The 27,500-nt window shown below is 33.6% G+C and overlaps 1 protein-coding gene across 6 annotated transcripts in view; it reads right to left on the bottom strand.

The window, feature by feature from the left end:
• Window positions 1-27,500, bottom strand: part of LOC145276940 (insulin gene enhancer protein ISL-1-like) — a 224,936-nt gene that overhangs the window by 90,937 nt on the left and 106,499 nt on the right. For all 6 annotated transcript variants that reach the window (XM_080128434.1, XM_080128432.1, XM_080128433.1 and 3 more), the window contains exon 4: window positions 17,171-17,457. In XM_080128434.1, the coding sequence (XP_079984560.1) occupies window positions 17,171-17,457 (287 nt within the window). The remainder of the gene's footprint in view (window positions 1-17,170; window positions 17,458-27,500) is intronic.

Below are 27,500 nucleotides of genomic sequence, written 5' to 3'. Positions count from 1 at the left end.
GAGGGAGAAGAGAGGAAGAGGGAGAAAGAGAGGAAGAGGGAGAAAGAGAAAGAGGGAGAAAGAGAGGAAGAGGGAGGAAGAGGGAGAAAGAGAAAGAGGGAGAAAGAGAGGAAGAGGGAGGAAGAGGGAGAAAGAGAGGAAGAGGGAGAAAAGGGAAGAGGGAGAAAGAGAGGAAGAGGGAGAAAGAGGGAGAAAGAGAGGAAGAGGGAGAAAGAGGGAGAAAGAGAGGAAGAGGGAGAAAGAGGGAGAAGAGAGGAAGAGGGAGAGAAAGAGAGGAAGAGGGAGAAAGAGGGAGAAAGAGAGGAAGAGGGAGAAAGAGGGAGAAAGAGAGGAAGAGGGAGAAAGAGGGAGAAAGAGAGGAAGAGGGAGAAAGAGGGAGAAAGAGAGAAAGAGGGGAGAGAAAGAGAGAAGAGAGAAAGAGAGAGAAGAGGAGAGAAAGAGAGGAAGAGGGAGAAAGAGAGGAAGAGGGAGAAAGAGAGGAAGAGGGAGAAAGAGAGGAAGAGGGAGAAAGAGAGGAAGAGGGAGAAAGAGAGGAAGAGGGAGAAAGAGAGGAAGAGGCAGATGGAGAAGAGAGGAAGAGGCAGATGGAGAAAGAGAGGAAGAGCAGATGGAGAAAGAGAGGAAGAGGCAGATGGAGAAAGAGAGGAAGAGGCAGATGGAGAAAGAGAGGAAGAGGCAGATGGAGAAAGAGAGGAAGAGGCAGATGGAGAAAGAGAGGAAGAGGCAGATGGAGAAAGAGAGGAAGAGGCAGATGGAGAAAGAGAGGAAGAGGCAGATGGAGAAAGAGAGGAAGAGGCAGATGGAGAAAGAGAGGAAGAGGCAGATGGAGAAAGAGAGGAAGAGGCAGATGGAGAAAGAGAGGAAGAGGCAGATGGAGAAAGAGAGGAAGAGGCAGATGGAGAAAGAGAGGAAGAGGCAGATGGAGAAAGAGAGGAAGAGGCAGATGGAGAAAGAGAGGAAGAGGCAGATGGAGAAAGAGAGGAAGAGGCAGATGGAGAAAGAGAGGAAGAGGCAGATGGAGAAGAGAGAAGAGGCAGATGGAGAAGAGAGGAAGAGGCAGATGGAGAAAGAGAGGAAGAGGCAGATGGAGAAAGAGAGGAAGAGGCAGATGGAGAAAGAGAGGAAGAGGCAGATGGAGAAAGAGAGGAAGAGGCAGATGGAGAAAGAGAGGAAGAGGCAGATGGAGAAAGAGGAAGAGGCAGATGGAGAAAGAGAGGAAGAGGCAGATGGAGAAAGAGAGGAAGAGGCAGATGGAGAAAGAGAGGAAGAGGCAGATGGAGAAAGAGAGGAAGAGGCAGATGGAGAAAGAGAGGAAGAGGCAGATGGAGAAAGAGAGGAAGAGGCAGATGGAGAAAGAGGAAGAGGCAGATTGAGAGAGAGAGAGAACAAAGATAGAGAGTGAATACGAGAATGCGTGTTATCCATTTAGCATCGGAGTAAGAGTTCCAAGATTGAAGGTCGAAGCGTCAGGCGCTCCCCGTAGACACTCCTTCCAACCCCTGACTGAGTCCACATCCCTTCTGATCCTCCGCGCTCCCCAACTATCTCTCCCTTAGCTCTCCCAACGCCACCGTCATGAGTTCAGATGGCGCCTCTGTTTGCTTCCCCCGACATGTTACTTTATTATAATTTGTGCAATGGCCGCAGCAAACCATCAGCTAATTGAAGAGGCCGCTAGAGATAGAAGAGATGATGGTGGGAAAATAAGGCGGGGAGACAGAAAGATGGGGGGGGGAGTGAAGAGATAAAGTAGATTTCAAAATTAATGTAAAGAAAGAGGTATTGTAAAAGAGGATGAGCTATTAGCATGACAGAGAGAGAGAGAGAGAGAGAGAGAGAGAGAGAGAGAGAGAAAGAGAAAGTAGGAAAAGCGAAAAGAAAAAAAGAATAAAGCGTCAAAGGAAACGAAGGTGGAATAAATGGAGAGAGAATGAGAAAAAGAAAGTAAGAATGTGATGGGAAAGAAGGGAAAGCAAGATGGGTGAATATAGTGAAATCTATTTTTTAAAAAGATAAAAAGAAAAAATGAGAGAAAGAATAAAAGTGGAAATAAACGTTAGGGAGAACGAATAAAGAAAAGTAAAGAGTGAAATAGAGGGAATGAATGAGAAAAACAAAAAGAGTAACAAAAATGAACGGAAGAAGTAGAGAGAAGAGTAAAGGTAAGAGAAAGAGAGAAAGGCACGGGAGGGTAAAACTAAGTGAACTAAGGGAAAGGGGAGAGGTGATAACAGTATAGGAGAAAGGTGAGAGGACCAAGCTACGAGAAAGACGGGTCAAAGTACGAGAGAAAGGGGTCAAAGTCTGCGAGAAAGGGGTCAAAGTCTGCGAGAAAGGGGTCAAAGTACGAGAGAAAGGGGTCAAAGTACGAGAGAAAGGGGTCAAAGTACGAGAGAAAGGGAAAAGGGGTCAAAGTACGAGAGAAAGGGAAAAGGGGTCAAAGTACGAGAGAAAGGGGACAAAGGGTAAAATAAGAGAAAGAATATATTTTTTATTTATGAATTTATACATAACTTATAATTTCTAAACAATCTATTATTTAGAAACAAGTCATATATTCCACATATGTACCATGGTTTTATTGACATGGATAAGGAATTCTTGTTTAGAAAATGCCTTTATAACCCATTTTAAAATATCGGTTATCCACAAATAAGTTACGTATAATAGTTATATTAATCATGTATAGTTAGCTTTCAAATTCTGACAATACTGTTTGCTTTTTAACTTATCCAGACGCATACATCCACATGTATGTTTGTTTGTGTGTGTTTAAACGACGACAACACATCTCCCAGAAACGGGGCTCATAGAGAATGGGGTAAAAAAAAAAAAAAAAAAGTTCCGTACCAGATAACCGATTAGAAATAACATCGATTGGCACAATTTGATTTTCCTGTGACATGTTGAAATAGAAATTCAAGCCCGTACAATAAAAATAATACAAACGTAAAAATAAAAAAAATAAAACATTACAAAGGGCATATAGAACTTTACGTGAACCCCCGGCAAAAAAAAAATAAACTGAGAAATAACGGGAACAAACGAAATATAAAAAAAAAAAAAAACATATTTGGGTGTCAATGGACCAGGTAGGTTCGGAAAGAGGTCGGGAGAATGAAAGCGAACTTGTTTTTTTCAGATGGGAGTGTAAATTTGTTTCAGGAATAAATATTCAGAGAGAGGAAGTTGGGAAGAAGGGAGAGGAGATATTGTGGAAGAGTGGGGAAAAATGAGAGACAGAAATGACGAGGAAAAATAAAACACCCCCCCCCCAAAAAAAAATGATATAAACAATTGCGACTATGTCTCATGTCGCGGCCATGTGATCCGGCAGAAAGAAAGACACAAATACAGCACCGTCCTGGTAAGCACCCCCCGCCGTTCAATCTCCCTCTCTGCCTTACGACCCCCACCCCCGCTACAATACACTGACGCAATATTTGCAGAAACTTATCCTCAATTATTAAATGAAATGAAAAGGTTAGATGATTATACAAGCAGAACAAGCTAAAGACGTTCTAGCCCTCATTCGTTATTACCGCTCTTCTGGGTTACCCTAGGCCCACAGTAAGATATTCAAGGTTAAGATAAAATAATCATCGTACCGTATCTATATGGTTTTGCCTATGTTTTTACTTGCATTTTGTTTTAAACAAATGGAATTAACTTTCTAATTATGTAATACAAACGGGGATCATCAGCTAGTTACCATGCTACTGTTTCGAAGATTTAAAAATAGAACAGTTATTAAATTCTCAAGTGGTACTGTGGTCAAATTAGTACGTCTCCAATAATCAAAAGTTGGCACAAATCAGTTACCATTTCATTAACACACACACACATATATATATATATATATATATATATATATATACACACTAGCGGAGAGCAGACGCCCGGCTTTGCCCGGTCGTAAAATACGCTTATATATAATTATTTAATTGGTACAGATTTCGTATATATTATTCTAGAGTCGTGTTTTCAAAGGTTAAATAAATGCATTTGGGCCCCACAAGCTTGAAACTGGGGCATTCAAAGCTGGTGACGTTACCACTGTACAAACGTGACACGCATCTGAACTGATTAAACATAAACTAAGATGAATGTACAAAATTTATAACGATTTTTTCTATTTTTACCCATTTTTGACTCCTTAAAAACTATTTAAATCGGCCAAAGACAATTAAAAAATCCAATCATTTGAGGACCATAGTGCCGCTCTGCAACACATAATTTAAGATGAGATAGAGTTTGAAAATATATATCTGCTGTTTCACCATTCGACCAACATTAACCTCCAATCTTATTCGAGGCCAGTGCTTTAGTAAAAACGAAAACACCGTAGAAAGAAACGAATAGGAAATATTTTAGCGGGATCTTTCTTAAAATTAATAAATTCTATATTGTATGGCTAAACACCCATGTTAACTGTAAGAAAGGTAATGTTTGATTAATCAGTAATAATAACGGTGGCTTTCATTACTGAAAGTATGTCAAAACGGCTACGGGCATTAAGTGATAAGAAATAGGAATGAGAAAACTTCATATGAAAGGGGAAGCGAGTGAGGGTTTTTTTTTCAACCGTTTCTGGTCGGTTTCCATCGTAACGAGGGCATATGTCCTCGAACTTTATTCGCTCATTTCGTTTAAAAGTTATTGCAATTGGATTTGAGAAAACTTGACATAAAAATGATTTAATATCGATCCATATATTATACAAATGGATGAATAATAAATAATGACGGTACCTTTCAGAATTATTGTGTGATATGTTAGCTAGCACACATCGTTAGCTAGCACACATTGAAATAAAGATGCAAATGGATAAAAGGAAGGAAACCTAGCCATACAAACCTAAAACATAATACGAAGTCTTGCGTAGAGTAGAGTAACCTCGGGTTATTTATAAACAAACAAATTGTAGTTTAAATTCCTAGGGTTAAGGTTGCAGATTTAGCACTTATATAAATACGCCTGATTAGTCTCTTATACCCCCCACACCAGTCCCTCTAACTCACTCATCATATCTTGCCATGGTATTTATTTCATCCATCATTTATCGATCTTAGATATTTTCTATATTATCTTTACCTCCTTTCTGGTTTCTCTTTCTGTCTACATATTCCCTCATTGTTTATAAACTCTTTCTCGTCCTTCATATCTCTCAATATTGACTTCATTCCTCCAGGTGGATCTATTCTGGATCCACCCCTTCCAACCATCCACTTATGCAACCTATAATGTTACACTATCCTCATATTCGAGAACTATGCCGACCCTGATCCTAAATGCTTCCTACACGATCATAAATTTACAGAAAATCCCTTGAGAGATCGAATTTATCCGCGGACCGACTCCACTCAGAGAAACGTCATGTCTGAGGACAATAGAGCTTTTGTCTAAGGATTGGGCAATTCACGTGAAACCAAAGTTCATGAACCCATAACAAATTCCTAACCTTCAATTCTTCGTCTCCAAATAAAGAAAGAAAAAGATAAATGTTCTATTTTCAAAATTCACGATTATATTGTCTGGTATAATATTTTTTTATGCGTCTATGCCACTATGCTAGAAGCTCTGCCATCATTTTATACGTCACATGTAAGGCTGAAATAGCATTTTAAATCTAAATCACACAAATTGAAGAGACTCACTCATATATAACTACTTAATTTACTCAGATAAAATTAATATACGAAAGTATAGATTTATGCGTAAACTTTAAGTATTTACTTCAAAAGTGCTCAATACGTAGGTAGAGCTAGTTAGTAAGTTATAAAATATATATGGCGATTAAGCTACACTGAATATTCCGCATTTCATCCACTCTAGGACTCTTCTAAGCCTGAAGAGTCCTAGAGTGGATGAAACGCCGAATATTCAATGTAGCTTAATCGCCATATATATTTTATAACTTTATATATATATATATATATATCTATATATATATATATATAGCGAGAGAGAGAGAGAGAGAGATATGTGTGTTTATTGTTTCAAATTCCTATTTAATACTCTCATGACCGCTGATTATGATATCTCGCCTAAATGGTTTCACAAATTTCTTAGGTTTATTGCCGCTGACCTAAAAGAAAAGACGTTATCTCGTAAAGCCAAGGTTGATTTTGTTGACTTCTCGAATCTCTAAACCAGGAGTAATACCATCACCCTACTCTGGTGATTGTATAAGCATGAACCACTTGTGTATGTGGTATAAAAAAATTGTTAATATATTTTTTACATATTATCTATTATAGATACCTTGGAAAGCGTGTTTTTGGATCGATCAACGTTTCTACGTTAACACATCTTATCAGGGCTTAAAACTGATCCATTTAATAAAAAAATAAATAAAATAAAGACAGAACCAAAAGTTGACAGCTGAACAGTTGATTCCATTAAACACTCATTATTTCTCCAATTACAATTATTAGGCACTTAAAAAATATAATTGTTTTTTTTTTTAATTTCAATTCGGGTCATTACTGCATTTGAACTTAACCATGTATTCATATAACAAAATTATCTGTCGCAGTTAAACAGTTCATTTAAGAACAAAATTAATCATAGTGTCTTGAAGATGTTCTCGTTAATAGTTGTTCTTAAAAATTTTCTAAAAACATCGTTAGTCAAAATTAACTATACGTTAAAAAAAACAAATGCTCAGACCTTTGGCAGCTTCCTCTTAGCTGGTCATACAATGCACATCATATAGTAAAACATATTTGACGTATTGTTTAAAGTGAGGAGATATCAGTTTTATTTTATGATTAAAATTATTCCGGTTATTCGATGTGGTCAAGAGCGAGTTACCTTGCCTGGAAGTCAAACTATTTGACCTCTTTGTAGCATGCTCGGTAGAATCGTTTGCAAGAAAGTAATCCATTGCATTCGAAGCAAAGTGCGTTTACTGTGTAATATGATGTCTATTATTTGATTGGAATTCATTATTGAGACGAGTTTTATTTATTAATTTTATTAATTGCGGACTATTATCTTCATCTTTTACTTGTTTCACGACGTTTCCGCCAACTATTCCTCTGGCCTTCGTCAGGTAGTAACCTCGACGGAATAGGAACTCCGAATCTCCTAACTGTATCATCAGCAATTACTGCCCTCCGTAGTTGTCGTCTCACCATGTTTTGGCCAAATAAACCTCTGGCCGGCTTTGGGTAGGATTGAAACCGCTATCTTCAGACAATTCTCATCTGGAACCGTAGAGATTCAACATTGAAAAGTAAAACAATGTATACAAGAGGGAAGGCTGTAATTGCTGTGGACGCTGTTAGGAGATTGGGAGTTTGTATCCCTGTCGCGGTTACCACCTGATGAAGGCCAGAGGAATAGTTGGCCGAAACGTCGTGAAACAAGTAACAGATGAGGATAATAGTCCGTAATGAATAAAACTTTTTTAAAAAATGACGTCTATCGTTTTAAATATTTTATTTAAAAAAATGTTTTAAGAGACAAATATTAAACCAGCATTAAAAACAATGTTAGATTCCTTAAAAAAAAACAAAAAACAAACCTGCAATCAATAAAACAAAATGATATTCTAGCACACATTTTAGTAAACATTTACTTATAAAAAAAACTACATTATATCAATGCTTTGTTAGAAAAAAATTAATCAACATGACTATCAAGCAACGACAAAAAATACTGACTAAATCAATAATTTATTAAGCGAGCAGTATTATCCCCACTCTATAGTTATTAATTGCATTATTTTTTTTTTCTTTTACACATGTTTTACAGTATTTTTATTATGATCACTTAATACTGGCTACAATATTTATAAAACTGTCAAATCTGATATTGACCGAGTGATAAGTGTGATTTATATTGACACGAACGTTGAAATCAGACAATTTGGACATAAATTTTGGGCAATCGACTAATCACGCACTAATACCGTTAACGAACAAAACTACCATCGCTTCTTTGAGTAATAGTAAAATTGTAATTTTCAAGTATTCGTATGTTCCGCTGTTAGCAATATGTATTGTGTTTTCACCTGAAAAATGGTTGATAGTTTGACATTTAATGCTTGCGTATCGTTAACGAAAAGAAAATTATATATATATATATATATATATATATATATATGTATTATGTATGTGTGTATTTCAGGTTTAAAATACTCACGAGTTTAAACCATTGAATTTAACGAGGTTGTTGATAGTGCTTAGTAAAAAGAAAAGCGCAGGATGTTATTTTATTCAATTAAGATAATTATCATAGTCGAAAATATTTATTTACTGATTCAATCTATAAAAAATTCATCAGGCGACAGAAGTGTCCAGTATTCATCGAGGCCGGTCTTTTAATGAAAAAATATAAAATACAAGATTATATATACATATATATATATATATACATATATATACATATATATATATATATTAGAGGGAGAGGGAGGTATATATAGACTGATAGATATACATTTCTGTATATGTTTACAGAGAGAGAAAGACGGATAAAAATTTTCAAAAAGTGATAGTTTATATAGCTATTTCAACAGTCAAGCAACGTCACAGATCACAAGAGCCATGAGAGCCAATAGAAATCAGACTAGAGTTTCGCCCTCATTTTACACATCCGAATTCCTGCTTCGAATCCAGAGTTCGGATGTGTATACCTAATGAGCACAAATGAGAGTCAAACTAGTGACTAGTCCAAGTCCGGTCTATTGGCTTTCATGTCTCTTCTGAACTGCGACTTTGCCTGACTGTGGAAATATATACATAAATACATAAATGGATTTATGTTGACATGTAATGAAGACAATGTTGATAAATATGAAGTGGAATACCACATATTAAAGACGATTGAATGACGCCAAACATAATATTGAATTTTGAAGTCTACATGATTTGGTATACGGATAATGCATTCTGATTAAATATAAAGCAATATTTTGCCAGAGAGATTTTATCCCGGAGGGTGAATCATACGGACACCCATTCACAACTGAGCGGGGAGGGGGAAACTTTACTTATTAAAATGCAATAACTTTTTACAAAAACTAATAAAAGACTTAATCAACGGTAATTTTCATGCCCCCCCCCACCAATTTAAAAAAAAATCAGATTAACGTAATTAGGAGTATTATTAACGGAAATATGTCGGCTGTATGTTATAGAAAAAAATGCTAAACGAGTAGAACAAAAAAATACCTGAAAGGAAATCAATGTTAAAGTGCCAATTCGGAAAACTCCATTATAATAAATCACATAAAAATAAAACAAGTTATAACTTCCTGCTGATTGCCAGGTTTTCTGCGTTTACCCATATAAACGCTAACACATTGCTTCGCATGGTTTTTATTTTATTATTTTTTTGTAAAGTTAAAACCATACTAAGTTATATATATATATATATATATTATTTTTTTTAGTTTAAACATAATTTATTCAAGAAAATAAATTCTCTTTTCATACAATCAGAACCGGTATTTAATTATATATATATATATATATATATATATATATATATATTAGTCATAAATGAATGACAATTATTTTTCTATTAATCCAAATGTAGTTTTATTTTAGGACTCCATAGACGATGCAATTTAAAGAAATAATATACTAATACAAAATGTTTTAAATTACATTATTTCTTTAAATCAATCATTTTGAAATAAAGACGAAATGTTAAGAAAAAAAAAATTTTTTTTCATTATATATATATATGCCTCTTTTTAATATATATATATATATATATATATATATATATATTATATAAATATGTTACTTTTTATGTTAATGGGAATATACATTACATATTTTCCGCTCCATATAAAGAAATATGCACACACACACACACACTAATTACTCAGTTATTTACTTACAAATTAGATTTTCCATATATATATATATATATATATATATATATATATATATATATATATATATAATTTTGTTTATATAAAGATTTTCTTTTTATACATACACAAAAATTCATTACTCTTGCTTAAAATATATTCAAATAAAAAAAAAACACATCTGCATACCATAACCTATCTCTCCGCGCGCGATTCTGTTATATATTAGTAAATCTATATCTTATTTTTTCTTTTTCCAATAAATAAATAAATATATATATATTTGTTTTCTTTTTTTGATTGAGAGCTGGATTAATACTTTTTCAGCACAATAAAATAAAAAAGCGAAAAACCTGCTTGTATCGATTCGAGTTGATTTTCTTCTGTTAATATTTCTTTATGATCCGTTTACGAATCGATGCTATCGACATTTACGGCAATTCTTCCAGTAGATCAGCGAACAAAGAATATTAAAGGCATACTTATCTGTCTTCCGACGAATTTGTATATCCAAATTGATGTGCCTAACGTGGCTGAGCGATAAAGAAAAATGAATCTCTTTCTTACCTTTTTCTTTTTTTTTCATATTTTGGCAATATATGCTAAAAACTCAAGAGAATAAACAGGATGTAAAAAACTTGTAATATTAAGAGACATTACCTCCTCTTCAAGAAATAATGGCTAAGGATTTCTATTTTTTTGTTGTTGTTTAAAACAAACTAACTGATAATCTAGTCTATATACCAATACGCTAGTGTGTATGTTATGCTTATATCTTTTTTCTTCCGAGTTACTGTAGTTTAATTCTTATGACTTTCCATTTCTTGTAATAAATAATTTTACTAAAAACATTAATCAGAAGTTCTTGTGTCCGTTTCAATTATAACTGATAGCACGCACGTCATCTTTTTTTTTTTTTTTTTTTTTTTTTTTTTAAGATACAAATAATTTTAACAGTTCTTTATAGGTTTTGGTTTCGGTCATAGCTGAAGGAACGCTCTCTCTCTTTCTCTCTCTCTCATATATATTTATATCTATATATCTATAAAAGTGAACGTGTCTGTGTGTCTGTCTGTCTGTGTACATTTCCCTACGCAATAACTCTGTCAATTTTTAGTCTATAGGTTTAGATATAGGTTCCTTGAACATGGATCTAACTTAATAAAGTGATTTGAGCCCGAAACAATAAATTTAAAGGGGTCATAATAGGGGTCAAAGTTTTAAAAAATTAACCATTTTTTTGTTTTTTTGCTTTTTTTGCACAGCATACACCTCCAAACACCCGAGCAACGCCGGGCACACCTGCTAGTATATATATAATTTAAGCACATTTGATTGAACACGACTGAGTTCTCTTTTTCCAATTTTTGGGAGAACTCTTCGATTTGCCGAGCGGTCTTTTATTTCGGTCAACATGTTGACTATTATGGCGCTATCTCGCCATAACGTTTACTCACAGGTTCCCGCTGGATCAAGTTTGTGTGTCGAGATTGAACGGAGGCATCGGTTATATATATGCTTCGTGCATATGATTTTTTTTCTATCAGTGTGTTACAATAAAGTTATCTATATACATGTTTTCACCGTAAAATGAAAAAAAAAAGTATTTGTTGATTTGTATAAGTAGCAAGGCACTAATATATTTATTATTCCACGTAATACAACATAAAAAACGTGATTGTACGTATGTATGCATACGATAAGCTGCGTTCGAATTACGGTTCAACTCTCCTTCTCTTCCTCTAATCCATCTAAGAGAAAACTAATCGATAATATCGATGTTTTGACTCATCAATCGAATACTTAACAGATTGTTGAGCTTAATTCACAACTCGTTCCTGACTGATGACCAATAATTAAACAAGGGAGATAATTCTAGTTGAACAGTAAGTATTGAACAGTAAATAATTCAAGCGGGGGATTATTTGAGACGACACGGTTACGTTGTTTCGACAGATGAAGTATAACATATTTTAAACATCGATTCAAAAAAGTCTTCAGAATTCCTTTCACATATCGACGTGTTACATATATAGTCAACAAAGGTTTGTCATTTTATTGTTTAATTTCATTTTCTTATCAGTTTGCTCAAACTGGGGATAGAGTATCCTACCAGATGTCAAATGTCTACCCACTAACTTAGATATTCTAAACGAGAGATCATTTTTTTTTAAGATTCTGACCGTCCTTTTAATTGTTTGAATCTCTCTAGCACTCGGTTCACCGGGTATATTTGGATGGGATGGCATTATTTGAAAATATCTTTCATGAGTCCAGTTGCTCCTATGATAGCTGGAATGATAGAAATCTTCCTAAGATTCCGGTTTCTTTTCATGTTATGCATAAGACGTTGGTATTTCGTTACATTTTCCCTTTCAGCTCTTTTTAACCTAGCATTATTTGGGGCACTAACTTCTATTAAAGTTGCTTCATCTCCTTCTCCCATACAACTATGTCACGCTTTATGGACACATTTTATCGGCACGTAGTTCTCGGAATTAGATAGTCGTAGTGGATAATGTACGACTTATTTCCGACTGCCTAACGTGCTCACTATCTTAACATTTTTCGAATTTAAAGCATTGAATATAACAAGGAAAAATTAATATTGAGCTTGAATGTAAGTTTAAATTTAGAAGTCACATACGAATATTCATCATCGGAAACAGAAAAAAATGCTTACTCTGAATATAACTGCAATTATACTTAAAAATTTGAGGCCCTACGTTCATAAGATATATATATATATATATATATATATATATATATATATATAGCGCTTGAAACAGCATTATCCAGGATGGAGGGGGGCTTATATGACGCCTGATCGGCACTAATTAAATGTACATATTTAATATATTCTAGATATTGATCGCCGTGCTCTCATGAATTAAGACATTTATGATTAATTCATACATATATATATATATATACATATATATATATATATATATATATATATATATATATATATATATATATATATATATATTCGCCTACCAAACTCCTGTCAGTTTTTGGGCTACATACACAATACATAGGGTCTTCGAACCCTTGCGAAACTTTATATTTGAGTTTTAGCCGGGGAAAATCGGTGTCAAAGTGCGAAAATTAAAAATAAAAAAAATGGAATTTGCCTGGCGAAAGTCGAACGACGGCATTACGAATATGCACGCCTTACGTAATAGCTATGGGTTTAGGTTTTAATTTTTAGCCTTGCAGCAAACATGTCTTTATAGCTCAAGCATTTACGTCAAAGGAAAAAGTTAAACGCAAGATAAATGCTTTGGTCTCGAATCTCGGTGGTTGCGCAGGAGTCAACTTTTTAAATCATTATTACATATTGGATTCTATAAAATATACGACATCTGCATTAATCAAAATATCGTATTTAAGCCTATTTTACGACCGGGCAATGCCGGGCGCCCTGCTAGAATATATAAGAGAGAGGAAATAGATCAAGAACGAGGTGGAGACAGGATCGAGACCCGACCGCCCAAACGACAGTTGGAGCTTCTAACCGTTGCGCTATACGGGCAGTGAATTAACAATGTTTTGACATTGTCCAAATACCTCAGCTCAATTTGTTTTCACAACGATCATCGCTTAATACGATGTTAATTCATATATATATATATATATATATATATATATATATACACGTTGCTATAAACGGATAGTTTAGTTTTTTTTTTATTTATATATGGTTTGAAATCTCACGTAAAAACGCAGGTTGGAATAAAGTATAATAACATAAGGTTTATTATGTGACTTGATGATTAGTGTAATATAGTGAGGAATACCTTGCTCCTAGCCAGAAATCAATATAGTTTATGAAGCTTGTTCTATCAGGTAAGAGCAAAAGAAATTTGCCGGTTTGTAAAAGGATTATTTTAATCTATTTCAATTTATTTCATGCATATTTTTATTTCTGACACCTATCGCTATGCTTAATTTATAACGTTTTCTTTTAGATCATTAAAACATCATTGATACTTTTTCTGCAATATTCTCACCTATGTTTACCCTAAAAGGAATTTCTTTACGCAACAGAAAGGAAGCCATATTCCATCATGATAATGCTCAACTCGCACAAAACTACCAAGCAAAGATTTAAAAGAATTTGATTAGGATGTCTTTCTCTATGTTGCATATTCTACTTACCTAGCTCGCTCGAATTATCATTTATTTCGAGGATTACAAGGCTATTTAGATAGCCCTAGGTGTCACGAGAGGAGATTGAAGCGAGTTAGATTCATATTCCACTTCAAAACTTTAAGGATTTTACAAGAGATGTATTTGTAAGATCGTTGACAAATAAAGCACGATAATAGGGAGAGCAAATATAGCTATTATGGATACGGATTTACAAAATAGTACAAGTTTTTTTTTTTTTTATGATGAAATTTTAATTGGAAAAACATGTTTAAAATAATAAATAATAAAAATAATGTAATAATAAATAATACTGTATAGTGGGAAATACTATTTTTTAATATGTAATGCTATTTTATGATATGTAATGCTATTTTATGATATGAAATGCTATTTTATAATATGAAATGCTATGATACGAAGTGCTATTTTATAATACGAAGTGCTATTTTATAATATGAAATACTATTTTTTAATATGTAATGCTATTTTATGATATGAAATGCTATTTTATGATATGAAATGCTATTTTATAATATGAAATGCTATTTTATGATATGAAATGCTATTTTATTATATGAAATGCTATTTTATGATATGAAATGCTATTTTATGATATGTAATGCTATTTTATGATATGAAATGCTATTTTATAATATGAAATGCTATGATACGAAGTGCTATTTTATAATACGAAGTGCTATTTTATAATATGAAATACTATTTTTTAATATGTAATGCTATTATATGATATGACATGCTATTTTATATGAAATGCTATTTTTTAATATGAAATGCTATTTTATGATATGAAATGCTATTTTATGATATGAAATGCTATTTTATGATATGAAATACTATTTTTTAATATGTAATGCTATTTTATGATATGAAATGCTATTTTATAATATGAAATGCTATGATACAAAGTGCTATTTTATAATACGAAGTGCTATTTTATAATATGAAATACCATTTTTTTATATGTAATGCTATTTTATGATATGAAATGCTATTTTATGATATGAAATGCTATTTTATGATATGAAATGCTATTTTATAATATGAAATGCTATTTTATAATATGAAATGCTATTTTATAATATGAAATGCTATTTTATAATATGAAATGCTATTTTATAATATGAAATGCTATTGTATAATATGAAATGCTATTGTATAATATGAAATGCTATTGTATAATATGAAATGCTATTGTATAATATGAAATGCTATTTTATGATATGAAATGCTATTTTGTAATATGAAATGCTATTTTATGATATGAAATGCTATTTTATAATATGAAATGCTATTTTATGATATGAAATGCTATTTTATAATATGAAATGCTATTTTATGATAAGAAATGCTATTTTATGATATGAAATGCTATTTTATGATATGAAATGCTATTTTATGATATGAAATACTATTTTTTAATATGTAATGCTATTTAATGATATGAAATGCTATTTTATAATATGAAATGCTATGATACGAAGTGCTATTTTATAATACGAAGTGCTATTTTATAATATGAAATGCTATTTTATAATATGAAATGCTATTTTATAATATGAAATGCTATTTTATGATACGAAATGCTATTTTATGATACGAAATGCTATTTTATGATACGAAATGCTATTTTATAATATGAAATGCTATTTTATAATATGAAATGCTATTTTATGATATGAAATGCTATTTTATGATATGAAATGCTATTTTATGATATGAAATACTATTTTTTAATATGTAATGCTATTTTATGATATGAAATGCTATTTTATGATATGAAATGCTATTTTATAATATGAAATGCTATTTTATGATATGAAATGCTATTTTATAATATGTAATGCTATTTTATGATATAAAATGCTATTTTATAATATGAAATGCTATGATACGAAGTGCTATTTTATAATATGAAGTGCTATTTTATGATACGAAATGCTATTTTATGATATGAAATGCTATTTTATGATATGAAATGCTATTTTATGATATGAAATGCTATTTTATGATATGAAATGCTATTTTATGATATGAAATGCTATTTTATGATATGAAATGCTATTTTATGATATGAAATACTATTTTTTAATATGTAATGCTATTTTATGATATGAAATGCTATTTTATGATATGAAATGCTATTTTATGATATGAAATGCTATTTTATGATATGAAATGCTATTTTATGATATGAAATGCTATTTTATGATATGAAATGCTATTTTATGATATGAAATGCTATTTTATGATATGAAATGCTATTTTATGATATGAAATGCTATTTTATAATATGAAATGCTATTTTATGATATGAAATGCTATTTTATGATATGAAATGCTATTTTATGATATGAAATGCTATTTTATGATATGAAATGCTATTTTATGATATGAAATCCTTTTTTATTATACGAAGTGCTATTTTATTATACGAAGTGCTATTTTATAATACAAAGTGCTATTTTATAATACGAAGTGCTATTTTATAATACGAAGTGCTATTTTATAATACGAAGTGCTATTTTATAATACGAAATGCTATTTTATAATATGAAATGCTATTTTATAATATGAAGTGCTATTTTATAATACGAAATACTATTTTATAATACGAAATACTATTTTATAATATGAAATACTATTTTATAATATGAAATGCTATTTTATGATATGAAATACTATTTTATAATATGAAATACTATTTTATAATATGAAATACTATTTTATAATATGAAATACTATTTTATAATATGAAATACTATTTTATAATATGAAATGAAATACTTTAAAATACTATTAATAATAAATAATCAGTAAGGGTCAGGTGAAATGTCCAATAATATTAACTATAATTTCCGTCGAGACACTTATGTCTCAACCGCGTCATCACCTTTTTATAGCTCTCGAGTTTTTGGCATATATTGGTATGAATCTTAGGATTTCGGGAAAACCTTTTTTTTTACCCGAGATAATGATGGATTGGGACCTTCTAGCTTATCGTCGTCGTTGTTAAAAAAAAAAGTGGGGTCTTTATGTGTTTAAATGCAATTTTTTCTTGTGTGTATGGAGAAGAAAAAGAAGAAAAAGAAGGAGAAGAAGAAGTACAACAACAACAATAAAGAAGAGATCCATGCTATTGGCCAATCATATGGTATTCACCTTTTCTTGCTGTTGCTGCATCTGCTTCATGAGCTGATTTTTCTTCTTATCCTTACAACGTTTATTTTGGAACCAGACCCGTATAACGCGAGGACTTAGCCCCGTCATCTCTACCAATTGCTCCTTCATAAGGGCGTCTGGTCGAGGATTCGCGTTGTAGCAGGTACGAAGCGTGTGCAATTGCTTTTCGTTCAAGACCGTTCGCACTCGCGTCGTCTTTTGTTCCGCTTTGTGCACATGGGGTCGCATACCACCTGATCTGTTGTTTTGCATTGGCTCCGCTCGTCCTACAATTAGAGAGAGAGAAGAACGTGAAATATGTACACAATATTCCTATAGAATATATACTTTTTTTTTAAATACACATGCTTAAGGGCAAAATATTGAAATGGAAAATAAAAAGCAACACAAACAACAACACAACACAACGCCCAGAGACCATTAACAAGGCAGGAATTGGAAGTACACGCCAGACGCCGTGTAACGTTTAGTATAACGGATTCTTCCACCAGCTTTCAACAATCGTGTTCCCGCGCAAAGTTTGTATTTGAAACGAGGACGACCAAAACGGAATCAAGGTTTTTATTACTTGTAGATTTACCCGGCATTCATCGGGGCAAAAGTAACACTTTATTAAAACTTCTAACGCTTCTTTATCTTCTATTTTCCCGTAACCTTTCTCGTCCCCCTCTTTCTATCTGTCGAGCCCATTCCTATATCTGAGCATACACACACACAAATACTTATTTTTAGAGATTTCTCTAGGGATGAGTCGGCATAAGGGAATTCTTTTACTATAAAAAAAGAGTTAGTACACAACATGGTTAAAAAATAATAATAAAAACACGCTCCCCCCGCAGTGAACTCTGTGCCAGTTTAGGATTAATAAATTTTTTCTTAATCTTAAATATTATTTATCTGAGGCAATGCCGACCAAGGAAATACCAAATTTGTCAGTATACTTTTAGTTATATACATAGATAACTTCCCTTTATATTACAGACTTTATAGTCCTAAGTCAAATAACGAATCAAAATAGAGGAAGTGTGGCGCGATTTTATATTTTAATTGCAGACTATGTAACCAGTTCGTTTCCTTGATATAATAGATATGTGTAAGATTTTTCAGTGGTGGGGAACTTATCGTTCCAAGTTCAAATACCTGGTCTGTTGATTCTAAAATTTAGTAAAATTCAATTCTTTTATATAAGGTGTTTGGAAGTGGTGACACTTGTACAGTGGATACCCGTACGGCGTGCTTGATTAATACAGAACTCACAACCACACTCAAGGTCAGCTACAGTCCGTTCCACAGTATCGTAGTTTTTTTTTTTTGGGGGGGGGGGGTTAGTGTGTCTAGAGAAGCGAGTGATTCACGTTCAGTAAATATTTTCACACTATTCAGGTAGCTTCTGTGAGTAACCGATTATAAAGAATGGAATGAAAAAAAAATACAATCTAGCACGCTGGTAAATTTATTGCAAACTAGAAATCACGCGCCGTTTACAGTGCCACACGAACAAACAAGGGCCACAAATGAATATAATTGATCGACTTTTTTCTCTCTATGATTTAATTCACAATTCATCCACCGTTTTCAGACATTATCTATGAGAATCTTTGAAAATTATTAAGAATCTTGAAGTCAAGTGCTTAATACAACGTGACCGTAGTGAAACATACAAGGACAGTGCCAGGAGTGCAAAGTTCAAATCCATCTTGACAAAGCTCCAGTTTCTAGTTTCACTCTAAAACATTTACAGCAAGATCTCGTTAATCATTACCATAACAAAGAACCTTGCTTTTTTTTTCTTTTTTTCTTTTTTAAATCAAAAACAAAACGGAACTACCATGAACAAAAATTTATTTTCTAGAACATTCACTCTGTAGCACAAGATACCAAGTTTCTGCTTCCCAACCTACTACAACATCATCGTTAACTCCAATGTAAAAAGATATATTGTTTCATTGATTACCGTACATTCATTAATCCTTATCCTCGTGTTGCCTTCGGGCCTTGATAAATGGTGAGTCCTTTGTACAAAAAATATATCAATACTCATAAATTTTTTTGTGTGCATTGATATTCATATTAAAAGAGTCCTTTTTTTCTATTTAAAAAATAAAATACAACTTTGTTATACATGGCTCGTTGAATTGCATCCATCTGCAAACGATCTAGTCTATTTGTATATTGTTTTAAATTTTCAGTTTAATTAATTTTTATTAATTCCCTATTCGTTTTTTTCGGGTTTTCTTATGGGATGATCATCTTTAGTTAGTTATGTGTGATTAGATCCATGCGGATATTCTGCGTGATTTGTACTTGTAACATTTGCGTAAAAAAGGTTATAGTGAACACAAAACTCTCCCTCTCATATATATATATATATATATATATATATGTATGTATATATATATATATATATATAAGCTGAATGTATGTGTGTGCGTATGTGTGTGTGTGTCTGGTCACGAATAGGCTCCTATATGGTTGACTATTTTAAAAAAACTGATTACATATAATGATTGAAGATGTATCGAGACAGGAATGGGTATGTTTGATCTGGCAGAACGGTGGTTCATTAAAATTGTGGGGTCTGCGTTCGCGCCTGGTCCAAAAAGTATGGAAATAAAAAATTTAAAAAAAGTTTACAAGTGTTTTTTGATATAGATGTACATAAAAATACTTTGATAAGTATGGTTTAACTTAAATAGGGATGGTATAATAAAATTGTGGGGTCTGCGTTCGCGCCTGGCCTCCTTAGAATGAAAATAGACACAAACTTTAATAAAGACTGTTCATATCTATCTGCGTAAGTATACTTTGATAATTATGTTTTAGTTTGAAGAAATATGGTATAATAAAATTATGGGGTGTTCGTTCGCACCTGACCTCCATAGAATGGAAATATGTCACAAAGTTTAACAAGGTTTTTTTAATATAGATCCACAGAATATTGTGATAAGTGTTTCAGTGTGAACAGGTATGGTATAATAAATTATGGGGTTTATCTATTTTATTTTTACTTTCATCATATTTTGCTTTAGTTTTGATACCCCCAAATTCGAAGCTATCTCTTTACAACCCTTCCTATTCATAACCTATCATACTTTCATAAATCAGAGTCCATTTTCTGTAGGCTTTTTTTAAACCCAGTATACGACGGGTACTTTTGCTAGTATATATATATATATATATATATATATATATATATATATATATATATATATATATATATATATAGGGTATTCAAACACATACGAAAGTTTATATTTGGATTTTAGCTGGGGGAAATCAGTGCAAAAGTGTGAAAAAAATGGAATTTGCCAGGTGAAGGTTGAACAACGGCATTACGAATATGTATGCGTAACGCAATAGCTATTGGTCCATGCTTTACTTTTTAGCCAGGTCAAAGAAAAAGGTAGATCGTAAGAAAAGTTTTGGTTTCGATTCTCGGTGGTGGCGTACGAGCTTTTTTTTTTTTTTTTTTTTTTACTTTTTAAATCATTACTCTCTATTGAGTACAATATAATATAATAATAAATACGAAATCTGCATCAATCAAAATATATATTTTACGACCGGGCAATGTCGAGTGTACTGCTTATATATATAACTTTGTCGACACGTCTTCTCGAAAAATCAAGTCTTCTTTAGTAGTACTGTTTACTCCACCCTCTGTCTGATTCTTTCGTCGCGGAAAGTATTACCCATAAAATATCCGTTAACAAAGAGCCAGTACAGATGTGACACATCAGTGCCGAAGAAATTTATAACATAACTTTTATCTGGCTAATCTTGTAAATATCATATTCTAGATATATGATCAGGAGAAAACCAATATCCTCAAGAGGATCAAGCCGGTTAATTAAAAAGCTTATTTATACGAATTAGCTTAACTAGCTTTTCTATAAAAAAGGATACTAATATTCGCACACATATGGAAGCGGTACTTTCCTCTGTAATTTTACCGAAAAAGTCGATGCATCAAAAATGAGGGATCGATTTACTGGAACATTGTATTAGAAACGGAGCAACCCTGGAAAAAAATGTTACATATTGAAGGTTTCTGTATTTTTTTATAAGCTGGTAGATTTGTGCCCATTCGATAATAACCCGTTAAAAAAAAAAAAAAAAAAAAAATGAAAAAAAAAAAAGACGAAAATAAGATTACATTGAGGGGTACCCCTTCTTTACGTGCGCCTTATTCATGTTAATATTATTATTATTATTAATCTTACTGAATAACTGTATCGCGATCAACCGTTTTTTTTTTTTTTTAACTAAACAGAAAAGATTAAATATTTCCAAGCTAAAATATTGCGCTTTGATCGAGTAAGATAAAACGATAAAGCTAAAGGATTTATTTGTAGGAAACTTTTCCCGGACCAAAGAAAGACATTTATAATCTGTGTTGGTGCCACATAAAACGAAAGATGCTTATCGTTTAAAAATAAATCTGAAACAAATTATGGATTATTTTTATTTAAAGATTCGCATTGTGTGAAGCGGTGCAAATCTGATTCCTTCGACAACAAAATACCGGCTAGAATAGACAACAATAATAGATTGTTTGCTGGTACAGAATTCGATGGAACTATGTCTAACGGTGCCCAAATAGTTGACCAATTCTCGCGATAGGCACATCTCTCTCTCACACACACACACACAGAGATACTATTTTAGTCTATCACAATGCTTCACAGTGGCTAGACATGCGAATGTTCTGGGCTGGAATTAAAACTTGATCGTGTATTTGCAAAAGGACAGTTTTATCCATTGCGCCATCGGCACCAGCAAGAAATAGGAGTCTTAATGATTATTAGTGCTATGACAACAGCATATTCTTTTGATCGTTTTGACTCTAGTATATATCCAACACAGACCCAATCAACCGAGAACCACATCACTACATAAAAACATAAGATATCAATGGATATATACCTGAGAATCAAAACAAAGAAAAGAATATGCTGTTGTCATAGCCCTACTGATTATATATAAATAACAGTCCTAGAGTGCTCCATTCCTTATTTTTTTTCTAAATAGATTTACATTATCGCCATTGACTTCTAGCAAGGGATAATTTGATGATACATAATTCCAAGGAGTTGCCGTATGATAAAAAACAGTCGATAAACAGACTTGTATTCCCACGCGTATACCCCCTTTAAGTACTCATTCGATCTAACACACACAACCACAGTGAAAGTCAGCCATAGTTCGTTTCGCTGTATCGCAGTTTTTCAATGTGGCTAAAGAAGCGAGAGGTTCAACCAGAAATGTAAACTTAGTCGCTTGTATTCAGAAAGATAAGTTTTTTTTTTTTTTTCACTGCACTCACATCACAAGCAATTAATATAAATTTTACCGTTACACATCCCATTTTTAGATGAGGGTTGATAGCTTGTATTTGTTTTTATTATTTAGACTATAATTCTCATCTTGAATCTTAAACGAATCATCAGATATCTTTGACACATTAATACAGTAATTGTCATTTCAAATTGACATTTGTTGTGTATTGATTAACAAATACCGATTAATCGGGAATCTGACAAGTTGCTTATCGCCGCATCCTTATATATACATATATATATATATATATATATATATATATATACACACACACACACACACACCCATAAGGATGTTTACTTTTACAAAATATGTTTTATATAAGCTATATACTATTTGAACAAGGTCTTTAAATGCTGGATAGTTCTCATTGCTAACATATAAACACAGAGGATTCACCCATAAAACAATGTTCGTGCAATCCTGGGGCGAAGAACAATGAATGTATAATTGTATATACATATAAACCTTTCACAAACTCACATTAGTTTCCGCGCATGCGCGAGTTTCTGTGTGGGTGTGTGTAGGGGGATATAAATTGAATGTCGTTTTGTGAAGCGCTTGTATATCACGTCGTTTTACTTATGTGCTATCGAGGCTTACCAAATGTGATTCTCGAATGCCAATAGCTATAGATAAAACGTTGCAACTACAATTAAACAGTGGGGAACCATGGGACTCGGCAACCGAAGAAACTCCTCGATGACAACAGATCATTCAGGAAACTTTACAGCTTCTCCAGCTGAGAAGTTAACCAGGATAAAACCTTAAACGTTCTCTTCAGCGAGCACATCCCTTCAATTTGCAATAAACTAGCGCCTACAAAAATGAATAAAATATTTCCTTGCTGGCTTCATGTATATATTATAATAATAAAATCGTATTCTTGTCTGTTCACAATTTGGTTAATGTATACAAGAGATACAGATTCACAAACAGATTTTAAGACTGAAAACGGACTCTTTATTTATTTGTTCCCCACTGAGCAAATTAGGCAGGAGGCCGTTTTTAATGTGGAGATAGGGGGAAGGAGGAGTGAAAGGGGGGTCCAGCTCCCGAGAGGAGGGAAGTGGGAGCTGGATTAGAAACTGTTGGTATGAAGGGTTGCCCCTTCAGTGACCAAGGTCAGATATGTGGGGTTACCCCCACATATGGTCTTTCCTAGTCATAGCTGGTCTGTGCTAGTCATAGTTTTGCAGTATCTGCTGGAACAGATGGTATTTATTTGCTCCCCCACCGAGCAAATTAGGCACAAGGCCAATTTTTAATGTGAGGAGTGAAGGGAGGGGGAAGGGAAAAAGGGGACCAGCTCCCGAGAGGTGGGAAATGGGAGCTGGTTAAAGGTCAGGCATGTGGGGTTGCCCCCACATCTGGTCTTTGCTAGTCATAGCTGGTCTTTGCTAGTCATAGCTTGCAGCATCTGCCGGAACAGATACTACACTTTGATCTTGTCGCCCGAACCCCCGAGGGGGTTTTGGGCAGTGACTGAAAACGGACTCTTACGTTTACTTTCGCAGGGGTTCTCTATATATTCAAAAGAAATCAACATTCAAGAAGTTATCTCATTTGCATATTACATTAAAGAAAATCTATTTTAATAATTAGCTCAGAATTTTTTTAAATAGAAATTAGTAATAGAACTGTTAAGTATTCTATTTAGAAATATTATAAAGTTTATTTTTAATTTAAGATACATTTAATTTAATATATTTTTTAATTGTTAGTATCACCAACATCAGCAGCGTTAAAAAAGGAAAGTTTTCATTAAACCTACGAGTTATTTCCCTTTAAGCTATGATATTTTATTTCCCTGTTGGAATAGCATGGACGAAGATGGCTGTGTAATGCTTCGAAAAATCCAAAATATGATAAACTTAGTCGTATGCAATATAAGATAAACCAAATATCCTAAATGCTCCGCCCGGCAATGTTTTTGACTTGATAAAGGCGAATATGTATAGCTAGTATATCTGTTCCACTTTTAGCCGGAGAGTAAAAGGATATAAGGATTACTACCTTTTCGATGTACGAGGGGCGTGCAATAAGTAATGCCCATGACCAACTTCCAGTTGTCTGATCTAGCTGAAATTTCGCATGTGCAAGGATTTATATCTCTACGGGTGATTTGGCAAATTACAGCTCTGAACTAATTGTGGTTTCTGTTTTATAGGTGTTTGAACTGAGTCAGGTGTGAAATGGAGCCTGTTGAATGTCGAGCAGTGATCCGGTCTTTGTATTTGAAAGGACGCACGCCACATGAGACTTTTGATGAAATGAAAGAAACTTATGGTGATAATGCCCCATCATATGACCTTGTAAAACGCTGGCATCGTGAATTCAAACATAGCCGGAAGTCTGTGAAAACAGCTCCCAGACCTGGTCGCCCTCTTCTGCCATTGATGGGGCATCTGTCCGTCAAGTTGAGGCTGCCATTTGGGAAGATCGGCGCATTACTATTCGCCACATAGCCCAAGATGTAAAGATTAGTACAGGGTCTGTGGAAACTATCATTTATGACCATTTGCATAAGGTGTCTTCCAGATGGATTCCCAGGTTGCTCACACCATTCCAGAAGCGAGAACATGTCGAGTGCTCGAGGATGAATTTGGAGATGTACCAAGAAGATGAGTCAAGGTTTTTCAAAAGACTGATTGCACAGGATGAAACCTGGGTCCATCACTATGATCCAGAGACCAAAGCCCAGCCAATGCAGTGGAAGCACTTGGACTCATCATCTCCAAAGAAGGCAATGGTGCAGCCCTCCACTGGCAAGATTATGCTCACAATCTTCTAGGACCAGGACGGAGTAGTGATGACAAAGGGTACCACAATTACAGGAGCCTATTATTATGCTTCACTTTGAAGGAAATTAAGGGAAGCTATCAAAATCAAGAGGCGGGGCAAGATCATCAAAGGTATCCTCCTCCTGTAGAACAACGCTCCGGTCCACAACAAAAACGGTCTCCAGAGCTGCATCAAACGATGGGAGAAATGCATAACTCTGGCTGGTTCCTATGTAGAGAAAGACTAATAACTGTGCCAAGTTTCGTTGCTCTACTGCCATCGAAAGGAATGTCCGGGGCATTACTTATTGCATGCTCCTCGTATAATAAAGTTAGGCAATCGCCCTCAAAGTTTTTTCCCTCCATACTTAAATCAGTAAAGCGTAGGCCAGTTCTGAAACGAGCATTTTCCTGTTGATTGCGGCACACCATCCTAGGCTTTGTATTCTCTTTGCGAATGGATTAGTTTATTGCTAATCGCCTGTGGCGCCTCTGTCGGGTAATACCGTCTGGTATATCCATGCATTTTTTTAATAGGTAAGGATACTCTACCACAGTGACCGCTAAATTTCCAATCCAATTTACTGAGTTTTGTGTCGCTTTTCTAACTCTGACAGAAATAAATACCATCTCCAACGAAATTTGCACCGCTCTGCAGACTCCAGATATCTCGACTAATAATCATAACACTGCTGTCAATGACGTAGTAACGGTTAATATCTACCATGTTTTTTTTTCTTCGATTCCGATTGGACAGTTGCGAATACACCCAATAACCCACTATCCCGGACTTTTTTCTTTCACATCACCACCTTGTTATCCAACCGGGAATCTATTCCACTCAACGACCCGACCAATCTCAAGATCATTTCGCTTGAAAGATACCGACCCTGAGAAACGCATTTGTCACGTGTAAACCAATCGTTTTCAAATGTCTAGTTATGAGGGGAGGGCGTTTAAAAGAAGCAGTAAGATTTGCTATTGTAGTATTTGTACACGCTAGAAGAAAATCAAGGCTTAAATGGGGAATTGGAAAGGAATAACACAAAAGAATAAAAAAAAATGTAAGAATAAGTAAAACTGTTGCTTGTCCGGATGAGGGAGGAGAGATGAGATGAAGAAACATGATTAAAGATTTGATAAGAGTAACAGAAAGGAAAGTGTCGATTTTTTTTTTTATTCCGGATGAAAATTCCCCTCTATGGATATAGATAGAATAGATTTACACACAGTAAGAATACATAAAAATTAAGCGAGGATTTGCCGGTTCCAGTCGAAGCAACGAACATCTTTACAAACGGTTAACGAAGCCGGTCCTTTTATTTTTGTTTTTCTTATATACAATTGTTTTTTCATGATATTTCATAATAAATTATATATATATATATATATATATATATATATATATATATATGTGTGTGTGTGTGTGTGTTTGCATGTACACATACATGTGATTATCCAGGAGTACTCAAAAAGCAAGATAATAAAATCTATAATCTAGATGGTAACGGAATGCAATTAGGTATGGGGAAAAGTGTTGCTTGGTTATTTTGAAAATTCCAAGGTTGTGAAGAAAAATTGAATTGAATATTTCATCGTTTTTATTTAAGATATGTGGATTTAAGTGTTACTGGTAAAAGCAATTCTATAATTTCTTTCGGTAAAATATTTAAACGGATTGAAAAAAGGAATATATCTAGAAAGGTTGCAGACCACTGTAGATTCCACCACGTTGACCATATAACGAATTAAAGCTTTTATCCACTTTCCAAACAAATGCATGCTGGAGAAAACCTCGTGAAATTCTCGTAATAAAAACGAGATTTGATCCGTCAATATGCCAACGGGACGTAATCCTTCTTCACCTATAACGGGAGACTAGCATGCTTCATTTACAGGCACCGAGCTGATATCTACTTTCATCGACATATCCTAACCCTGAGAACCATGTTTCTACCCACTTTCTTTAAGGTCTTGCAAAATAAAAGAAAATCCCCTTCTTTTATAGAAAACCATCACTCCCCAGATGGGGGAAACAAAAGGCAAGATAAAAAAAATAAAATAAAATGTGAGCTCTCAGTGCCATCGCTGTGAAGGCAGGAAAATAGCGAGACTTGGAAAGTTCAGGAAGTGTATTCGAAGACTCATACGGCTTCCCAGAGTGTGTCTGCCTTTGGAACTGCCAG

Source organism: Euprymna scolopes, chromosome 5, assembly GCF_053919585.1.
Source record: "Euprymna scolopes isolate OS-2025 chromosome 5, ASM5391958v1, whole genome shotgun sequence".
NCBI lineage: Eukaryota > Metazoa > Mollusca > Cephalopoda > Sepiida > Sepiolidae > Euprymna > Euprymna scolopes.
This window is presented reverse-complemented; position numbering and strand designations above follow the sequence as displayed.